The sequence below is a fragment of the Mizuhopecten yessoensis genome, unplaced genomic scaffold (assembly GCF_002113885.1).
Source record: "Mizuhopecten yessoensis strain PY_sf001 unplaced genomic scaffold, ASM211388v2 scaffold2329, whole genome shotgun sequence".
NCBI lineage: Eukaryota > Metazoa > Mollusca > Bivalvia > Pectinida > Pectinidae > Mizuhopecten > Mizuhopecten yessoensis.
The window spans coordinates 6,901,787-6,924,439 of record NW_018404492.1 but is presented as its reverse complement, the minus strand read 5'-3'; the positions used below and the strand labels follow the sequence as shown (position 1 = coordinate 6,924,439).

General features: G+C 34.6%; 1 protein-coding gene across 2 annotated transcripts in view; it reads right to left on the bottom strand.

The window, feature by feature from the left end:
- LOC110445698 (opioid-binding protein/cell adhesion molecule-like) overlaps positions 1-22,653 on the bottom strand; it is a 149,232-nt gene that overhangs the window by 5,776 nt on the left and 120,803 nt on the right. Inside the window, exons 5-7 of one of the 2 annotated variants that reach the window (XM_021490471.1) lie at positions 20,276-20,404; positions 9,397-9,687; positions 3,231-3,311 (exon numbers count right to left, since the gene is read on the bottom strand). In XM_021490471.1, coding sequence (XP_021346146.1) covers positions 3,231-3,311; positions 9,397-9,687; positions 20,276-20,404 — 501 coding nt within the window. Of the gene's footprint in view, positions 1-3,164; positions 3,312-9,396; positions 9,688-20,275; positions 20,405-22,653 lie in introns of both variants that reach the window. The other variant, XM_021490470.1, reaches the window with a different exon arrangement.

Sequence of the window (22,653 nt, the reverse complement as noted above, 5' to 3'; positions counted from 1 at the left end):
CGATCTAAAAACTGAGAGTTCAAAACATATATTGCTATTGAAAGAAGATATAAACATATGTAACATGTAGTTTTAGAATGGACAGGTACTAACATGAATTGGTTTCAAAGAAATTAAAACAACTAAGAAATGTAAATTTTATCATATAAAATATCGCACGCATAACTTATCCCAAACCTTCAGTAGTTATGCATGAAGCGTAGAATTAAAACAATGCTATTGTTTACATGAAGAATTACAGAATGTTCCAAATCCCGTTTGTGTCGAGAAGAGAAAGAGATAATGACAAACATTCGTGAGTCTAACTCTGACCTATTAGAGCATCTAATGTACATGCATTAAGGTAATATAGTGTGATTGGATAAACAAGAAAAGAAACTACATTTATATCAGAAACTTAAGCAAAAGCATGCATAAAGTCAAGACTAGGAATTAAGATAAACAGAAATTATAGACAATGAAAATAGTAAATAAGTGAATCATTTAAAAAGTATTGACATGTCAATAAAACGGTATGTGTTTACTGTGTTTGTGTGTCGGGTGTTCCGAATAGTGCTAGTGACGTGATGCTGCGTTGATCATTCTGACAAAGGTATACTAGTATTATAGTTTACCGTTATATGTAAATGTAGATCTAAGTGATAGTACTGTATGTACCGGATGTGAAGTTAAACGGCGGGGGTTTTCTTGAGTGATTATTTATTTAATCACTTTTATCAAAACATAAATGTATTTAACTGGTATTCTCAGACGTTAAATTTAACACTGAATATATTCGAACGTTTCAAAGTTTATTTATATCCATGCTTCATTTACATGTTCATGTCATTTGACACTTCATACCCGGATTTTTGTTAATAAGTCAAATAATTTAGTTGATTATTTTTTAATTGCATTATCTATCTATTTATCAATAACCATAGTTCATTAGTTTATACATTTATGTAGTTTGACACGCGTTCACGTAGAACTCAATTAATGGAGTGCTATATGTCTAAGAGTGACTGCGCGTTAAAACCACACATAGGAAGCCAATGAGGTATTGTACTTCATTAAATGTCGCTATTCTTTTATTCATAAATCATTTATAGAATCTCTGAATTCTTACGAGTTGTTAAACGAATCGTTGCAAAATTGCTTTTTTTAAATGTCAAATTTTAAAGATAAAGTTTTAAACTTCTTTGTTCATGATTTTTTATGGACAGCAAACTAATACTAAGTTTGCTAAAAAGGGGTTGCACTAGCAATGATGTGGACAGGAAATACCACAAGTACAAAGGTGCAGATCCAAACCAATATGAAGATACATTTACAGTAGTCTAACATTTCTCGGCAGTTCTGGATCTTACGACGAACCATGTATATCTGAGATGAAATCTGATGTCTTATTATTTGTCAGTAATATACATTTGAAACCATCTGGCGTCTTGCAATGTATTTCAACTGGTTTAATATACTCCGATTATTATGATTATTCATTTTAACGCCCATCAATCTACAGTGGTTTTGTTGTCACTAATCGATTTATCGCTGAGAGGAAGTGACATCACTTGGATTTGACCTAGATCACCATGGGAGGTGTCGTCATTGAAGTAAAAGAGTTTGAGTTCGAAAGTGTTGTTTTCCAGAATCATTCTGTAGTTGGTTTCAATTATTCATCTACTGATCAAGCCAATAAATAGAACGGAATCCTACATGTTACCATCGTTAGGAAGCAGATATTCCAGTCTCCAGGTTTATTGTCAACTTATTTCATTATGTTATTATGTCATACTTTTAACTGATTTCACACTAATTTCATCCAGCTCTGCAATCAACCAGTATAGCAAAAGTGTATATTATAGTTTAATAGTGTCACCTGTAACTAGTTTGATTACCTGTTTTATTTTCTAAGCTTTAATACCGCTATGCACCTTAAAACATTAAGTGTATTGCACAGTTGTACATATGTATATATTTACACCTCTCCCCCTTTTCAGGTAAGTAAACAACGCAATGAAAAAAGATTCGGCGGATTGATATATTTTTCAAATATGGCGCCGTTCATGCACCAGCGCGATTACTGTTCGATGTCAATTTGTTTTGGTTCCTTCAACATCTAGAAAATTGGAACATATTTGAGATCCATTATGTTTGATTATGCAAGAAAGGGTTGCTGACAAACTTCTTATTCAATGGATGCACATTCAAAATTCTTTGACGGTAAAGAAAATAATAGCGGCTTCCTTTTGCGATGTTCGACCGCGTCACTACCAGAGCAGTGTGTCAATGCGTGTACATAACGACCGTTATGAATGAATGAATAAAAAATGTTTTCTAAATTTACCAATATATCGATGTAGATTCACTGGAACTATATTATCGTAGCAACCACGGCTTACGTAGTTACCATCGTATCAACCCGCTTCGAATGTTTTTTTCTTTGTATAGCATTTAAACGTTATTTATTATGTAAATATAAGGATTGACCTGCATTTTGACGGCGTATACGGTAGTATGAACGATGTTGGCAACGGACATATTATTTATGGAGCGCTAACACGCACCATAGAATATGTTCGTTTAATTTTCAAAATGCAGGTCAATCCTAAAGAGATGTTACATAACGCATCTAAAGCTTTGCTTTACCGGCACCCAGTGTACTAATAGGTGATTTTCTTTCCAAATCATGTTTATTCCAGCAAATTGTTTCAGTGACATTAATACGGCATGGATAGTTTCAAGGTCAATACAGAAGTTATTACATAGTTCTCTATATGTAGTAAGGGTAAAATAATTACCATAATAGCTAAGTACGCCTAAAATAAACAGTTTGATATTACAAAAGCAAGAGCAATTGTTTTATTAGTATACATGTTTTAATACCTATATAGATATATACAAACATGTCATTTAGTTGATTACACAACACACGTTTGGCATTCATAGCAACACAAATGTGTTTACTTTTATTGGGATAACTAAGTTTATGTATGTATGTCTTTGAGGTAACGCAATCGGTATATTTGAACAACAGTTCTTTTTTAATGAGCAATTATTTACGTTTTTCATGAAATTATACTTTCTCACCAGAAAAATAGTTTCTTTTTTTTATTATATTGGACTAACGATAAATTAAGCTGTCCTATCTACTAGTGTGACTTTGGACTGTGTGTGTTACATACCGTTTCGATTGAACTTATTATATGCTGTGATTTGGTTATTAAAACGTGGGAAAGTCGTGGTCGTACCCGCTCCACTACCTCCGCGGATGTTCGCTTTTCCTGGTGGAAGCGTGCTCGTGGGAACCTCTGCCCTTCGTACTGGATATTCTGTAAAATAAAGACAAACGTACATTTACTTGCCATCAATTTGTCACAATTTATTCTTACGTTTGTGCTTAGCTTCCGATTTTTGCCTTTCAACCTACTTTTTTGTTACTTTCAACATTGTCCTATTAACAGAATATAAATGCGACAATTTGACTGCTACTAACTTAAAATCTGTTATTCATTTAAACAAAATATGCAAAAAAAATATTTACGTTTATAAGCATTTACAATGTATTTCACAGACCTACATATATAAGGTGTAATCCTCAAAATTTGCCTATACATTGGAACTTTCAAGTAGGTCAAAGGTCTCCTGAATTCTGTTCCTTTTTATCAATTAACATGCTCATCCCCTACCAGTTAAATTTTAGTTATATGTAGCGCGTTTACAGGGATGTCAGCATTTCAGTTGACAAACGGAATGGAGTGATAACGAAATATAACTATTTGTAAACGCAACGAAAATGGCATGCAAAAGGGCCTAACTAAAATAAAACGGAAATTATTTTCCTACTTAGAACGAAATGGGGTCTGGTAAATCGTCTACTCTGCTGTACAGTGTTTATCCACAAATAATATTTTACGCATGACTAGGCCAAGTAGCTCTTGCAGTATGCAATTGGATTTCGCCTGATGTGTAGGATACATGTATAATACCTGTTTACTGATGTTGAGGGATATCAGTTTTAGCATGTGTTGATACTCCTAACGCATAGTGAAGGCCCAGAAAGGAACAAAACGAAACGTTTGGGATAGGGAGAATGGGTGGGGAGGGGGTTGAAATGGAACGGTAATAAATCGAACCATTCAATTTGGTTAGAAGAAAGAATATACTGACAACTCAAATTATAAAACCGTTGAAAAGTGTCAGTCCCTGTGTGAATAAAATGCTTTATGTGAGTCATATTTTCCCCGTTCCATCCCTTCATTAAACCATTTCTCATGACTAGTAATTCATTTATCAGCTTATCACCGCTAGCCCTTCACTCAAACGTTTTATCATGACTATAAATTCATTAATCAACTTATCATCACTTTCCCTTCACTCAAACGGTTTTTTCATGACTAGTCCTTCATTAATCAATTTACCATCACTCGACCTTCACTCAAACGCTTTCTCATGACTAGCCCTTCACTAAACCATTTATCATAACCATCTCTAAACAAAACCATTTTTTCATCACAAGTCCTTCACTAGACCATTTTTCATCTCTAGTCCTTCACTAACAAAATTCTCATCACTAGCCTTTCGTTCAACCATCACTAGCTCTTCGGCTTTCATTTATTTGTTTCTAAATGGTCATTAAACGTCAATCAGGATTGACAACAAATGTCACATGACTTTTCTGAACCTGTGTCCTGTAGTCCTTTATCGCAACAGGTCTTCAGTTCTTCACTTTCTACTTGAATATAGGAAATGTCAGCTGGAACGTAAGGTATTTCATTCATTTATGAAACCCAGCACCATATCAAGTACGTGTTTTATGAGGAACAATAAATCACTCGGGGGGACCTTAAACCGGAAGTTTCGGGAAAATTGACGGTTAGTCGATTTGGTGATATTGTAGAATGATTTGATTAGACTTCAGTTGACATTAAAACAGTCAATGGTATATTGACATTGATTTTGTTTCAAGTTCTGCGCAAATTAAATTAACCGAAAATCTTTTGAAGGAAATGTGTAAATTAAAGTTAGGTTATAATTGTGTTAGCGAAATAAAAGGTGAACTAACGCTCTCGAGAAATATATAAAAAAAAGAGTGTGCGGCTGAAATCCTGATGCAGAATCAGTGCATATGGCTCCAGTGAGCAATCTGCACTAAAGCCAGTACTGTCCACTAATTCATTTTATTTCAAAATATTTTATTAAATCAATTGATTCAATGGGAATTGGGCAACAGGCTATGTCTATACAAGCCTGTCCACTAGTTAACAGCATTCGGTATGCCAGAATAGTATAAACTCTCCCTAAATAGCATACATCTGATGACTAACACCTCCAATATAGTGTACGTCTGAAGTCCTGATACAGAATCAGTATAGAAGGACCCGGTAAACAGTTTGTACCAAGGTCGTATTGTTCCCTATCTTATATAACGGCAATAGGTATGCCAAAATAAACCTCTCCCTAAATAGCATACATCTGACAATAAACACCTCCAATATAGTGTACATTGTACGTCTGAAGTCCTGATACAGAATCAGTATAGATGGACCCGGTAAACAATTTGTACCTAGGTCGTATTGTTCCCTATCTTATATAACGGCAATAGGTATGCCAAAATAAACCTCTCCCTAAATAGCATACATCTGACAATTAACACCTCCAATATAGTGTACATTGTACGTCTGAAGTCCTGATACAGAATCAGTATAGATGGACCCGGTAAACGATTTGTACCTAGATCGTTTTGTTCCCTACCCTAGATAATGGCATGAAGTTTGCCAAAATATTCCTGATAATAACACAGTAACCGTTTTTTTTGTTTTTTTTAAATATACCACACTGATTTAAATCGGTTTTCCTTAATACAATACCGCACACATTTATTCATAGAGCATACCCATGTGGACTACAGATTTGTTTTTATGAACAAAAACGTATGTCTCCCCTTTAACGGTTTAAAAAAATTGCGGCCGGACAAAATATTCCTGAAAACCTGATAATGACTTACTCTCATCAAGTAACAAAACTAAGACAATAAACACCTCCATTTAAGTCGGATACCCCTGACACTGGATACTTCTATTGAAGCCGGAGTTTTGGAGAAGTCGACCATTTTTCATGTAACATAACTCTATGTAACAAAAATAATCTCTCTTCATGTAGGATAACCCTTGCAAAAGACATCTCTTTTTAGGCACAATAACTCTAATAATCACTGTATCTCTTCATTTTGAACAACCATTTCGCTCCTTATTGAAACTAACCTTGACAATTGCCTTCTTTCTTCCAGTCACATAATCGTGGAAGTAACCACACACTTTACCAAGGAAGACCAAGTTATTTTTAATTTGTTTGTTAATCAACAATCTTCATGATGTCATCCGTTAATGAAACAGTTAAATCTTCGATCAATTTATTCCTTTCAAGAATATAATCCTAACAATAATTAGTAATGAAAAGAATGATTGCAGCGAGTTCTTTCATTTGTCTGCAATTCCATCCAGTATTCTTTACCTACAAGATGAACGTAATTCACGCATAGGTCATTACACCTTTAAGCATAGGTGATAGATACAGTACAATGTAAGTCAAAAATGTATCAAACTGCATCATACAGCTGCTTCATCCTACTATAACCTCATCCTTCTATAACCTCATCCTATTATAACCTAATCCTACTATAACCTCATCCGACTATTACCTCATCCTGCTATAACCTCATCCTGCTATAACCCCTGATCCAACTATAACCTCATCCTACTATAACCTCATCCTTCTATAACCTCATCCTACTATAACCCCTCATCCTACTATAACCCCTCATCCTGCTATAACCTCATCCTACTATAACCCTTGATCCAACTATAACCTTATCCCACTATAATTTCATCCTACTATAACATCATCCTACTATAACCCCTCATCCTACTATAACCTCATCCTACTATAACCTCATCCTACTATAACCTCATCCTTCTATAACCTCATCCTACTATGACTTCATCCTACTGTAACCTCATCCTACTATAATCTCATCCTACTATAACCTCATCCTACTATAACCCCTCATCTTACTATTACCTCATCCTACTATAACCTCATCCTACTATAACCTTATCCTACTATAACCTCATCCTACTATAATATCATCCTACTATAATATCATCCTACTATAACCCCTCATCCTACTATAACCTCATCCTACTATAATCTCATCCTACAATAACCTAATCCTACTATAACCTCATCCTTCTATAACCCCTCATCCTACTATAACCTCATCCTTCTATAACCCCTCATTCTACTATAACCTCATCCTACTATAACCTCATCCTACTATAACTTCATCCTACTATAACCCCTCATCTTACTATTACCTCATCCTACTATAACCTCATCCTACTATAATCTCATCCTACAATAACCTAATCCTACTATAACCTCATCCTTCTATAACCCCTCATCTTACTATAACCTCATCCTTCTATAACCCCTCATTCTACTATAACCTCATCCTACTATAACTTCATCCTACTATAACCCCTCATCCTACTATAACCTCATCCTACTATAATCTCATCCTACTATAACCTAATCCTACTATAACCTCATCCTTCTATAACCCCTCATTCTACTATAACCTAATCCTACTATAACCTCATCCTACTATAACCCCTCATTCTACTATAACCTCATCCTACTATAACCCCTCATCCTACTATAACCCCTCATCCTACTATAACTTCATCCTACTATAACCTCATCCTACTATAACCTCATCCTACTATAACCCCTCATCTTACTATTACCTCATCCTACCCCTCATCTTACTATTACTATAACCTCATCCTACTATAACCCCTCATCCTACTATAACTTCATCCTACTATAACCTCATCCTACTATAGCCTCATCCTACTATAACCTCATCCTTCTATAACCTCATCCTACTAAACCTAATCCTACTATAACCTCATCCTACTATTACCTCATCCTGCTATAACCTCATCCTACTATAACCTAATCCTACTATAACCTCATCCTTCTATAACCCTTCATCCTACTATAACCCCTCATCCTACTATAACCCCTCATCCTACTATAACCTCATCCTACTATAACCCCTCATTCTACTATTACCTCATCCTACTATAACCTCATCCTACTATAACCCCTCATCCTACTATAACCTCATCCTACTATAACCTCATCCTACTATAACCTCATCCTGCTATAACCTCATCCTGCTATAACCCCTCATCCTACTATAACCTCATCCTACTATAACCTCATCCTACTATAACCTCATCCTACTATAACCTCATCCTGCTATAACCCCTCATCCTACTATAACCTCATCCTTCTATAACCTCATCCTGCTATAACCTCATCCTACTATAACTTCATCCTACTATAACTTCATCCTACTATTACCTCATCCTACTATAACCTCATCCTACTATAACCTCATCCTACTATAACCTCATCCTGCTATAACCTCATTGGTTACTACTGTTGAAACAGAGGAGTAGTTGTGTAAAATCCTTTGATCATGATTTTTAAAACCTAGAAGAGTACTTGTTAATTTCATATCAAATAAACTGTTAAGCGTGTATATCATGAACCTTGCCACTATTCAAAAAAGATAACTCCGACATTCAAAGTTACAGCAACCCTCAGGGACTAAAGTGTCCACCATTAGATGAACGTTACACACACATGTGATTGCTGCTTCAAAATTTGGTAATATATGTTAATATGATCAAAATATAAAGGTTCCATAGGTTAATGTTTCTAAATTTCATTTGAAAATCCAAACAAGAATCGGAACAAGGAAAAAAAAATCGCCGTGCTACATCTGACAATATTTTTTTTAATCATGCTGGAAAATGTTCCATTTTACTATGCTTCCCCACGACATATTTTAAGCAAAATCTTTCAAATGTATACTGTAATTACATCTAGACACACGACATCCAACATTTCGGGATCCGTCCTTGCGCGTATCTAAACAAAACGTTTCGTTTGGGGTCTCGGCAGTCCCACCCCTCCATCCTTTCTTATTTTATTTTATTTGTCGAATACCTTTTTAACTTCTTACGCTTTTGATTATGTGTGATCAAGTTCCTGTTTTCTTTCCTGTACAACGACTTACTATCTAGTTGAGAAAATGTTTGTCCTTACCATGAGCACGTGACAAGGTATGTCAGGATGCGTGATGCAAGACAAGGCAGAATAGGAACGCGTGCAAAACATGTCAAGATTTACGTCTGTGAGGTATCTAATGTAACGCTTTATTATTGCGCAAGCTCCAAACGTCGAGGAGCTTACTGATTTTGTTTTATGTGAATAAATAAAAAAAAATCTTCAATAACGTTGAAAATATATTAAAGACAAAATCAAATATATAATGTTTACCGTATAAAAGCATGTTTTCAGTATCGCCTCCCAACTTGTTTGATGCCTCGCATGTATAGTTGCCGAAGTCTTCTTTCTGTAGGTTGTAGATCTGTAGGTTGAGGGTCAGTGTATGCGGACGGTCGTGGAATACGTCAGACCGATATTTACCATATTCTGTTACCAATTTTTTATCTCCTTTTCTCCAGAAAACCTCAGCCTGGGGTGAAGCTGATATCACACAGCTCAAAATGGTTTCTTTCCCCAAGTAATGTCCCATTCGTTTGGTGAGCAGTCGAACTTCCGGTTTGACTGTAAAAAGAAAAACAATTAAGAGAATATTTAATGGCGTTCCGTTGGATAACATTTATATTTCATGAGTACGGTTGAATATCGATGTTTTTCAAGAGTGTAAATATTAGACATACAGCTTTACTTTTAGGAACCGTTTACAATTGTAAAGATATCTATGTATAAGCTTCAAATATTAATTTTAAGTTGACATCGCGTCCAGCACTGATGTAGAGAAATGATGTAGGTTGTGAGACAGGCTATGTATGTAACACCACACAATTAACTCAAAGACATTTAAAGTTTTAAAACTGAGATAACGGGAATATATGTACATTTATAAACACTATCGTAACATCAGTAGGGTTCTATCCAAACTGTACGCAGTCCTATTTTAATATCGAAAACACCCCACAGAGAATAACTTTATTAAACTTTTTCGGTCATTGCATAATTCTAGAAGTCATACAATGTATACACAATCAATATGTTAATATATTCACATGTATACACTTATACTTAGATAACTATATCCCGTATCATAAGCACAACGTTAGAGTGGCGATCACTGCGAATTGGTTTAATAATGAGTTGACTTGGAAACAGAACAAGATAAAAGCAATACACGGAAATAATAACTTGTTTTGCACAACTGTACATATTCAGTATATAACAATCGAAATGGACTTATTTAACCTACTAGGTCTTATAGAATATAACTTTACCAAGGGTAAGGTTATATACTCGTGAGTTAACACAACGGTTATTGACAGGTCCTTTTGTCGAGTTTAGATGCTCTCCGTTTGTATTTAAAGCGTTGTACAGAAATTTAAATAACGCATTCACTAAACTACCCTTGGGTGTAGTTGTGAAGCATCAGAATAAAAGATGTACTGCCTCTGTAATTGGTTAATAACATTGGAACTAGTACTTTACATGGGTATGATGCGGCGTTAATGTATCGCCACGAACTTAATTGGCATTGTAATAAAGGCTTTACACACAAGAAGGGGAAGTTCGAGGGAATAATGTTGTCGTTGACAGAGTTGTGTACTCGTAAATTGTCATCATTTAGCTGTCTGCAAGTAGGAAACATTCGTTTTTATCTACAAATGTATAGAGGTTTCAAACGGATGCGTTTATATGTCAAAATCAAAACCTTTTCTATACGGCATAGCAAGGTACAAGTTATATCGGACTGTTTACATGAAATTAGTTTCTAAATATAACAAAATTGTTTATTTGAGCGAAAGTAAGATTACGAGATTTGAAATTTAAATCAGCTTGAGTGACGAGACTTGAAAACAACTGCATCACTAAAATGCTTGAAGGAGACATCAGGGAATGCTTGAAATTAATTAACTATTGAAATGATTCAGTCAATGCATCGCCTGTAGTACCATCAGTGCTTTTGATTGTCTAGGGCTATGTTTGTGTTACAAACAGCTGTTGAAATTGTCACCCCAACACATTCCGTCAGTGACAGATAAGTACAGGCTGTAGGCGAAATTACAATGAAAGTCGAAGGGGATGGTAATACCGTTTGGTGATGATATCTAATACAAGTACACAGCCAGGATAAATGGCAGCATCATTTTCAAGACCGTTGCCGATGCATTTAAAATCGTATTTAGACATCTACACTGTCATCTTTTCTTTTTGTTCCATTAAAAGGAAAGACATAGTGTGCTCTTTCATTCCCCTTTCCTTTATTACACCGTATAAAATAAAGAAAATGTTGTTTGTTGTGGGTAAGGTGCGTTTTCAGACACTGCCGGACAAGGAAGGAAAAATTGAAAACGAATAAAGGTACTCTCGCTAAAATGTTGAAAACACTACACAGAACAACAGTAGCAGCAATATTGAAGTATCAACTTTTCTATAGAATCTTATACGAAGATGAAGCGATATTGGTCTCTGAAAAGTAGGATGTAGTGTACTGGTAAATCAATATTAACCCTAAATTGCCATTATTATAGTCTTGTTTAGTTTTCTTCAGCTTGTTCTAATCAATTGTACATGATCGATCGGGAGGGACATTTTAATGAAGCACAAACAGAAACAACTCTTTATGGAGAACAATTATAAGCGTAAAATGTTTCATTTTGATAACTAAAACGATAAAAACTAATCCAGTACGTTATTTAACAGAGAATGTATCATAACATTCCGCGAACGTTATTAAAGACATGTATTATATAGAGACAGATTGTGTAAATATTTGTGCATTGCATTTCATTTTCAGTAAAACTGTCATTCGTTGTGATATTATTATGGAAGAACCATTAGTTACACGCCACAAAACAATAAATTGCCTATCCTATTGAGGTATCACACTGTCGTCTACTGTCGTGTGTAGACTAGAGGTTACACAAAGTACTCCCTAAGACCTCTACGTTTGGACGAGGGAGTGATCCCCGTTGTAACTCCATGTTAACTGTGTGGTTCACTAGGAATGCGCTCCGGGTTAAGCTCAATGTCTTTAAGACACTTTAGTAATGAAGTTTACCTTTAGTCCACATTGATACTATCAATGTATATTAAGCTATATGTCTGTAATGCTTTTTTATACAGATAGCTGTTGTTATGTCTTTATTCATAGCAATGCTTCTTAACCTTCTAGAAAGAGGTGACATGATCCTTATGTAAAATATTTTCATTCCGGCATCTAAATTGTAAAATACATTCTATAATATGTCTAAATTCATTGTACATGTACAAGCTTAATCATTTGATGAATGGACAATTGATAATACTTAATAATGGCGTAACAGTAACGCATTGTCACAAACTACACATTTGTATGTACAACAAATGCGAGACTGTTTCAATGTCGCCACTTACACCTGAGAGCATGTGCATATAAATGTGTCACTTCATACACGTGTAGTGGCTGACAAAAGAGCAAATAACATTATACAAAAGAAGAAAACAAAATCATATAATCAATTGGTATAAGAAACTTACACTTTTTTCAGGGGAGTGTAAGATTTGATTTCACTGGTGTTATTTTTTTTAATCAGACGACAAATCACAACGAAATCAAATTGACGACTGTGCTGTATATGCAAAACGCTTACTGTATTGCGGGAAAGATTCGACCATTCAAATTTTCGCCATACACCCATGAAATCCGTTTTCGCAAGATGTTAATTTCGTCCTAAACATTTGATTACTATGTTTAGTATATCCCTTACTTTTGTTCGCTGTTATGATAAATTCCCCTTCCGCGTTCCCGGTGCATTTTGTATACAGTATATCTCGCACTCACCTGTAATAAACTACTGTACTAAAGGATAAGTTATTTTACATACATGTACAATTGTTCAAAACCACCGTGCCTTTTAAATCTGGGTAAACGTAAATAAGGAGAATTATAATAAAGCGCCAATTCATCAGAGCTGGGTATTAATGGGTCCACAAGAATTAAACTGTCACAGCAGGAGAAACTACATCCACCAACAACCGAAAGAAAGCTAAGTGACAGTCGCCTAGCTGTTGCCTGTTGAAGCATAATATATTTCGTACACAGTGGAGAAGTTTTAGATTATAGCAGACATCATCAAAGTCACAGAGTTGGAACCTAGGCAGACACGCGTGTAAAATCATGTAAAGTACTGAAATAACAGTCACGTGTAGAATTATGTAAGATACTGAAATAACAGTCACGTGTAAAATTATGTAAGGTACTGAAATTATAGTCACGTGTAGAATCATGTAAGCTACTGAAATAACAATCACGTGTAAAATCATGTAAGCTACTGAAATAACGGTCACGTGTAGAATCAAGTAAGATACTGAAATAACAGTTACGTGTAAAATCATGTTAGATACTGAAATAACAGTCACGTGCAGAATCATGTAAGCTTCTGAAATAACAGTCACGTGTAGAATTATGTAAGGTTCTGAAATAACGGTCACATGTAGAATCATTTAAGATACTGAAATAACAGTCACGTATAGAATCAAGAAAGATACTGAAATAACAGTTACGTGTAGATTCATGTAAGATACTGAAATAACAGTTACGTGTAAAATCATGTTAGATACTGAAATAACAGTCACGTGCAGAATCATGTAAGCTTCTGAAATAACAGTCACGTGTAGAATTATGTAAGGTTCTGAAATAACGGCCACATGTAGAATCATTTAAGATACTGAAATAACAGTCACGTATAGAATCAAGAAAGATACTGAAATAACAGTTACGTGTAGATTCATGTAAGATACTGAAATAACAGTCACGTGTAGAATCATGTAAGATACTGAAATAACAATCACGTGTAGAATCAAGTAAGATACTGAAATAATAGTTACGTGTAAAATCATGTAAGCTACTGAAATAACGGTCACGTGTAGAATCAAGTAAGATACTGAAATAATAGTTACGTGTAGAATCATGTAAGCTACTGAAATAACAATCACGTGTAAAATCAGGTAAGCTACTGAAATAACAATCACGTGTAGAATAATGTAAGATACTGAAATAACAATCACGTGGAGAATCATGTAAGATACTGAAATAACAATCACGAGTAGAATCAAGTAAGATACTGAAATAATAGTTACGTGTAAAATCATGTAAGCTACTGAAATAACAGTCACGTGTAAAATCATGTGAGCTACTGAAATAGTAATCACGTGTAAGATCATGTAAAATACTGAAATAACAGTCACGTGTAGAATCTTGTAAGCTACTGAAATAACAATCACGTGTAAAATCATGCAAGCTACTGAAATAACGGTCACGTGTAGAATCATATAAGATACTGAAATAACAGTTACGTGCAGAATCATGTAAGATACTGAAATAACAGGCACGTGTAAAATCATGTAAGCTACTGAAATAGTAATCACGTGTAAAATCATGTAAGCTACTGAAATAACAGTCACGTGTAGAATCATGTAAGATACTGAAATAACAGTCACGTGTAGAATCATGTAAGATACTGAAATAACAGTCACGTGTAGAATCATGTAAGATACTGAAATAACAGTCACGTGTAGAATCATGTAAGATACTGAAATAACAGTCACGTGTAGAATCATGTAAGATACTGAAATAACAGTCACGTGTAGAATCATGTAAGATACTGAAATAACAGTCACGTGTAGAATCATGTAAGATACTGAAATAACAGTCACGTGTAGAATCATGTAAGATACTGAAATAACAGTCACGTGTAGAATCATGTAAGATACTGAAATAACAGTCACGTGTAGAATCATGTAAGATACTGAAATAACAGTCACGTGTAGAATCATGTAAGATACTGAAATAACAGTCACGTGTAGAATCATGTAAGATACTGAAATAACAGTCACGTGTAGAATCATGTAAGATACTGAAATAACAGTCACGTGTAGAATCATGTAAGATACTGAAATAACAGTCACGTGTAGAATCATGTAAGATACTGAAATAACAGTCACGTGTAGAATCATGTAAGATACTGAAATAACAGTCACGTGTAGAATCATGTAAGATACTGAAATAACAGTCACGTGTAGAATCATGTAAGATACTGAAATAACAGTCACGTGTAGAATCATGTAAGATACTGAAATAACAGTCACGTGTAGAATCATGTAAGATACTGAAATAACAGTCACGTGTAGAATCATGTAAGATACTGAAATAACAGTCACGTGTAGAATCATGTAAGATACTGAAATAACAGTCACGTGTAGAATCATGTAAGATACTGAAATAACAGTCACGTGTAGAATCATGTAAGATACTGAAATAACAGTCACGTGTAGAATCATGTAAGATACTGAAATAACAGTCACGTGTAGAATCATGTAAGATACTGAAATAACAGTCACGTGTAGAATCATGTAAGATACTGAAATAACAGTCACGTGTAGAATCATGTAAGATACTGAAATAACAGTCACGTGTAGAATCATGTAAGATACTGAAATAACAGTCACGTGTAGAATCATGTAAGATACTGAAATAACAGTCACGTGTAGAATCATGTAAGATACTGAAATAACAGTCACGTGTAGAATCATGTAAGATACTGAAATAACAGTCACGTGTAGAATCATGTAAGATACTGAAATAACAGTCACGTGTAGAATCATGTAAGATACTGAAATAACAGTCACGTGTAGAATCATGTAAGATACTGAAATAACAGTCACGTGTAGAATCATGTAAGATACTGAAATAACAGTCACGTGTAGAATCATGTAAGATACTGAAATAACAGTCACGTGTAGAATCATGTAAGATACTGAAATAACAGTCACGTGTAGAATCATGTAAGATACTGAAATAACAGTCACGTGTAGAATCATGTAAGATACTGAAATAACAGTCACGTGTAGAATCATGTAAGATACTGAAATAACAGTCACGTGTAGAATCATGTAAGATACTGAAATAACAGTCACGTGTAGAATCATGTAAGATACTGAAATAACAGTTACGTGTAGAATCATGTAAAATACTGAAATAACAGTCATGTGTAGAATCATGTAAGATACTGAAATAACAGTCACGTGTAGAATCACGTAAGATACTGAAATAACAGTCACGTGTAGAATCATGTAAGATACTGAAATAACAGTCACGTGTAGAATCATGTAAGATACTGAAATAACAGTCACGTGTAGAATCATGTAAGATACTGAAATAACAGTCACGTGTAGAATCATGTAAGATACTGAAATAACAGTCACGTGTAGAATCATGTAAGATACTGAAATAACAGTCACGTGTAGAATCATGTAAGATACTGAAATAACAGTCACGTGTAGAATCATGTAAGATACTGAAATAACAGTCACGTGTAGAATCATGTAAGATACTGAAATAACAGTCACGTGTAGAATCACGTAAGATACTGAAATAACAGTCACGTGTAGAATCATGTAAGATACTGAAATAACAGTCACGTGTAGAATCATGTAAGATACTGAAATAACAGTCACGTGTAGAATCATGTAAGATACTGAAATAACAGTCACGTGTAGAATCATGTAAGATACTGAAATAACAGTCACGTGTAGAATCATGTAAGATACTGAAATAACAGTCACGTGTAGAATCATGTAAGATACTGAAATAACAGTCACGTGTAGAATCATGTAAGATACTGAAATAACAGTCACGTGTAGAATCATGTAAGATACTGAAATAACAGTCACGTGTAGAATCATGTAAGCTACTGAAATAACAATCACGTGTAGAATCATGTAAGATACTGAAATAACAATCACGTGTAAAATCATGTAAGCTACTGAAATAACAGTCACGTGTAGAATCAAGTAAGATACTGAAATAACAGTTACGTGTAAAATCATGTAAGATACTGAAATAATAGTTACGTGTAGAATCATGTAAGCTACTGAAATAACAATCACGTGTAAAATCATGTAAGCTACTGAAATAACGGTCACGTGTAGAATCATATAAGATACTGAAATAACAGTTACGTGCAGAATCATGTAAGATACTGAAATAACAGTCACGTGTAGAATCATGTAAGCTACTGAAATAGTAATCACGTGTAAAATCATGTAAGATACTGAAATAACAGTTACGTGTAGAATCATGTAAGATACTGAAATAACAGTTACGTGTAGAATCATGTAAGATACTGAAATAACAGTTACGTGTAAAATCATGTAAGCTACTGAAATAGCAGTCACGTGAAGAATTATTTAAGATACTGAAATAACAGTCACGTGTAGAATCACGTAAGATACTGAAATAATAGTTACGTGTAGAATCACGTAAGATACTGAAATAACAATCACGTGTTAAATCATGTAAGCTACTGAAATAACAGTCACGTGTAGAATCATGTAAGCTACTGAAATAACAATCACGTGTAAAATCATGTAAGATACTGAAATAACAGTTAGGTGTAGAATCATATAAAATACTGAAATAACAGTCACGTGTAGAATCACTGTAAGATACTGAAATAACAGTCACGTGTAGAATAAAAACCTAGTTTACACTTTTGGTTTGAAAATAGAAATTGTACTAAGAGGTGCGTTGTTTGCCGTAGCCCGTGAGTACGCATACAAGGCTCAGATCAGACATTACCGCCACAAACAAAAACAAAACAAGATATTCTGTCATTTCATCAAGGTTTAAAATTTTACAGTCCAATTGCTACCTATTTTGTATGGTAGGTAGGCTTTGATCTTATGAAAACACCTCATTTGTCGTCCTTGATACATCGACAAACCAGCTGTGTTGCGCAATACATCACATAGACAGGCTATCGGGCTTCATCGACATTGCTGTCTCTTTGGTTAATACGACAATGCGGAAACAGCAATGAATCTGAAGAAACCTGTATGTGGCTTGAAAATTTTGTGATTAAGACGTTTTTGCTCCCTTTCTCTAGCATTACCACAGAGGCTGCAATTTTGTAATACCAACATTAAACATCTCGAAACGTCACAAACCAAGAACATTAATTTCCCCGAGGAACTGTAATTATACATATACATTTATCTGCAATTTTAAGAAGATTGGCTGGCGCTGATTCGATTATAACCTATAGAACCCAATACCGAGGATTCTGGTCGAGTTCACGATTACATGAAACTAAAATCAACGAGGAGCATTTCAATTACGCTCTCTGAAATCGCTAGGTCGGTAATAGAGAACGTGATGAAATCCACGACCGTTGTTAAACGTTATGTTACGGGTTTTAAGAGTAACAATTACAGTTATTTTTATACTTTATATTTGTTCAAGCATTAAGTAATAACAATCCAAACTTCTTGGAATGTGACTGGTTTTATCTTTATTCCCTTTTTGTATTCGAATTTCTAAAATACAAATTCATGAAATCATTGTCAACGTTCCTTGACGTTACTCGTCGGGGCTGTTTTAACTCACCATTTTAGCCTATGTTTTAGGCTAAGCCCAGTGTCTTTACCAGTAAATCATTGCTACATTGTTCAGTGGTTTAAGGTTAATCCATTGGGGCTATGTCAAATGTCATTTGCGGTAAATCATAGGGACATGCATATTACGTAGGCAATTGTCTTTGAAGTACATGTAAATCACTGGATTGGGTCAATTGAAATAACCTAGATATAACACGGTGTTTCCATCTACATGTGAATGTCTATGTCAAAAACGGTAATATATACACACATGTAAAATCGGGCGAGATAGTGTCATGCGATATGAACATGATATGGGTAATGATTCAGAAGAATTGCAAAATAAACACAAGATAGAGACACCGAAATATCTGACATAGTCCCTAGGATTTACCGCAATAGAGAGTTGACCAAGACCAAAGTATTTACCTAAAAGACTCTCAACAATATCCAAATCGTTTACCGCATACGATATTTAGATAAAATCCAGGCTGGCAATATCCTCGGAACTCCGGATGTTACCCTCACTTACGTTCCTTCATCCCCTGGATATATTTTATGACAAAATCCAAGGCTCGGTGAGCACCAGCTAGGGTGACACTAGAAGACTAGTTAGATTTGTGGACGCACATCAAAAGAATCGCGTAGCAGTATAACGGTAAAATTGGCCTGTTTTGAAGTAGAGGGGGATGGGGGCATCTTTGTACATGTAATGGTCAAAGGACAGGTACAATGGATCAGCCAAGTGATTGGTCAGTTTCTTACCCTGAAACAATCAAAAAGGCTAGGCACGTGCTTTCAATTTTGCCATTACTTATTCCAGGGGTGCAGAGAACATAAGAACATGTACGTTTTAAACCCATGGAATTTGGGCGGATGATCTGGCAATAGATAAAAAGAAAACCTATTCCACTGCTGCCACGTTGACAATACCTACACGTTCACGACGTCATAATCAATCGATCAAATACATGACACATCAAGGACGAGCAATTTATCTACAATTACTTACACCAAACTGAAATTTACCTCTCTTCTTATTTAAACGTATCGTATCGCAAAAAAGGAATTTGACACAAGTTTACTATCTAGTTTAAGTTCTTTCGACAATAACCTTACATTTATCTAAAATTAGAGGTATTTTTTTGTGGAAGCAAGTGTGATACTAAAACATAATTGTACACATTGGAGTTGAGAAAGAGAAAGAAGTTTTAGAAGAAAAGGAGAGATAATTTGAAAATTTATCGGACAAAGCTTACATATTTTTTGCCAAATGATATCATCATACTTATACTTAAGTGTCCATTCATCGCACGGACCGAGCTTGTGATACGCTGTTCACTATCAACGCATATTGAATTTGTCGATTCTTTTAACATGAATGTGAATTGTATGAAGTGAGTGATGTTTACTTAATATTTTTCAAACTTAATATTCGTCCACAAGCGTTGCTTCGCTACCTAAGCATTGACCGTGTCAGATTTGTTTAGGTATAGTTTGGGTTTACTTAGCCTTTTTGTTCCAGTTCTTGGTTTACTCACATATAAACTATTTCTTGTATTCTGAGTAAAGACAACCCTACTCCAAAAACATAAATATTAACGCCTTAAGAAAACGTAACAACGAAAAAGAAAACCTATTTTCAGATTCAGTTCATTTAAGATATTGTGCGCTGTTTTGTTCTGGTGCAGAATAAATGTATATGTTGAGAGAGCTGACATCAATGTTTTGCTGAGATACTCACATTGTACGTCAACTCTGATCTCTTTCGACTCGTCTTCCGCCACTCCATTGGACGCCACACACTCATAGATACCGTCACAGTACCGGCTTATGTTATGTATGAAGAGAATCTCGCCGGGGGTTCCAATCGCTGGAAAACAAGTTTGAGAACTTTAAAAACAAGTTCAAGCTGTTGAAAACAGACATAAAATCTAAACGCATCAACTTAGTAAACCCTCTCCAATCAACAAACCTACGATGTACATGTACCAGTGATTTAATGACAAAAAAACAACAAAAAAACAAATACGAAACGTATGTTAAAGGTTATAAGAGAAAAAGAAGAGTTCTGTAATACAAAGCTGGTACATTATGCTTAAACGATATCACAATTTCATTTATTGTTACTTATATAATCGAAGTCGTAAACCGAGCAATAAATGAAGGGATTCAAGGTTAGTCGACACTGATGAAAATACACACACAGATTAGTCAATTTATATACCATATTTGATATATGTTTTGTATCACCAGCAGCGCTGCAAGATATGGTTAACAACGACGAAGGTATCACAGAAATACATATGCAGGACGTGAAACAAATGCACTTGCACTGTTTTAAAATCGAATACGTCGATCTACGAGAGTCTCCAACACTATGTAAATATTAAACTTCTAGATGTCAATACCAAGATGTATCTTTCTACTTCTAACTAACTACCTTCTATTCCCTAGCGTCCCGCTTGGTTACACCTCACGTTTCTTTTTAAAAATGAACGTTCGACAAGCTGAGGAAGACAGTGGTGTCTATCATGGGAGTGATACACATGAAATTGTACACGGATATATGACATTGCAAGTCAATCACATGACGAAGTAAGTTTATCAGTTGACCTTAACATGAGAAAGACTACTTTCTTCCGGCATTGGGAATATTATAAGTGTATCTTTCTTAACTTTGGCGAAGATATAAGAAAATGGGTCAAAACTTTTCATAATAATGTAAATGCATCAATCAATCAAGGTGGCAATATTTCTAAATTTATTAATATTCAACGTGGATACCGGCAAGGCGACTCTATTTCTCCATATATTTTCATTCTATGTGCTGAAGTCTTAGCTTTAAAAAAACAAAAACAATAGTTATATTAAGGGCATTAAGGTTGAAAATACACCAATTTTGAATGTTCAGTATGCTGATGACACCGGGTTGCTTCTTGATGGGTCAGAGAGATCGCTCAGGGAGTCAATTGTAGAGTTAAATAACTATGCGAACATTTCAGGTTTAAACATCAACACCAGCAAAACACAAGTTATTTGGATAGGAAGGAGGAAATACAGCGATCAGACTTACCTGCCAGAGATGAATTTACAGTGGGGAAAAGAAAAGTTCACCTTTTTGGGGATAGATTTCAGTGTGGATTTAAGTGAAATTCCTAAAATGAATTTTGATAAAAAACAAATTGTAAAACTTAAAGCCCTAATTAATATTTGGAATAGACGGAATCTGACTCTAATAGGCAAAATACATGTTATTAAGTCATTGTTGATTTCACAACTTAACTATTTGTTTATTACTTTGCCAAACCCACCAGAAAAATATATTACTCAGTTGAAAACATTATTATTTGATTTTGTATGGAATGGCAAATGTCATAAGATTAAGAAAGAGGTGATGATTAAAAATTATATAGATGGGGGTTTAAAGATGATTGATGTTTGTGCCTTTATGATTCTCTTAAGCTAGGCTGGATAAGGAGAGTAGTACATTCACATGAAAAATGGAGTCTAATTTTGAACACAATGGTGGATCTATTCAAGCTATATAATTGTGGAAATGAATATATTAAGTTATGTGGATCCAATTGTTCAAATTTATTTTGAAAAGATGTTTTTAAAGCAAGGGACAAACTTAATAATTCTGAAATTCTGAAGATTAGTTGACAAGAAACAATTTTGAAAACTGCTGAGTGGTACAATAAGGATATCAAAATATATAATAAATATGTCTTTTATTCTACTTGGTTTGAAGCAGGCGTGAATACATTGAGTGTCAAGAGGTGCAAAATTTACTTCAGAGATTTGAAACTCTGCTTGACTTATTACTAATTCCTTTTGCTTATAACAAAGACTCCTTTCTTTTTGGAATAATAACACAATACTATAATCATGTGGATAATGAAATTCTAATTCTCATTAAACATTATATCTACAAAACTAGATGTCTCAGCAACTCCCTAAATCTCAATGCACTCATCAATGTTATCAAAGATCATTTCCTGGTTCAACAATTTGTAAATAACAGTAAAAATGAGCTTATTAAAGAGCGGTTTGAAAAAGGTTGGAGAAAATGGAAACCTCTTTTAGAACTATAGTGATAATTATTACCAATGTTATAAC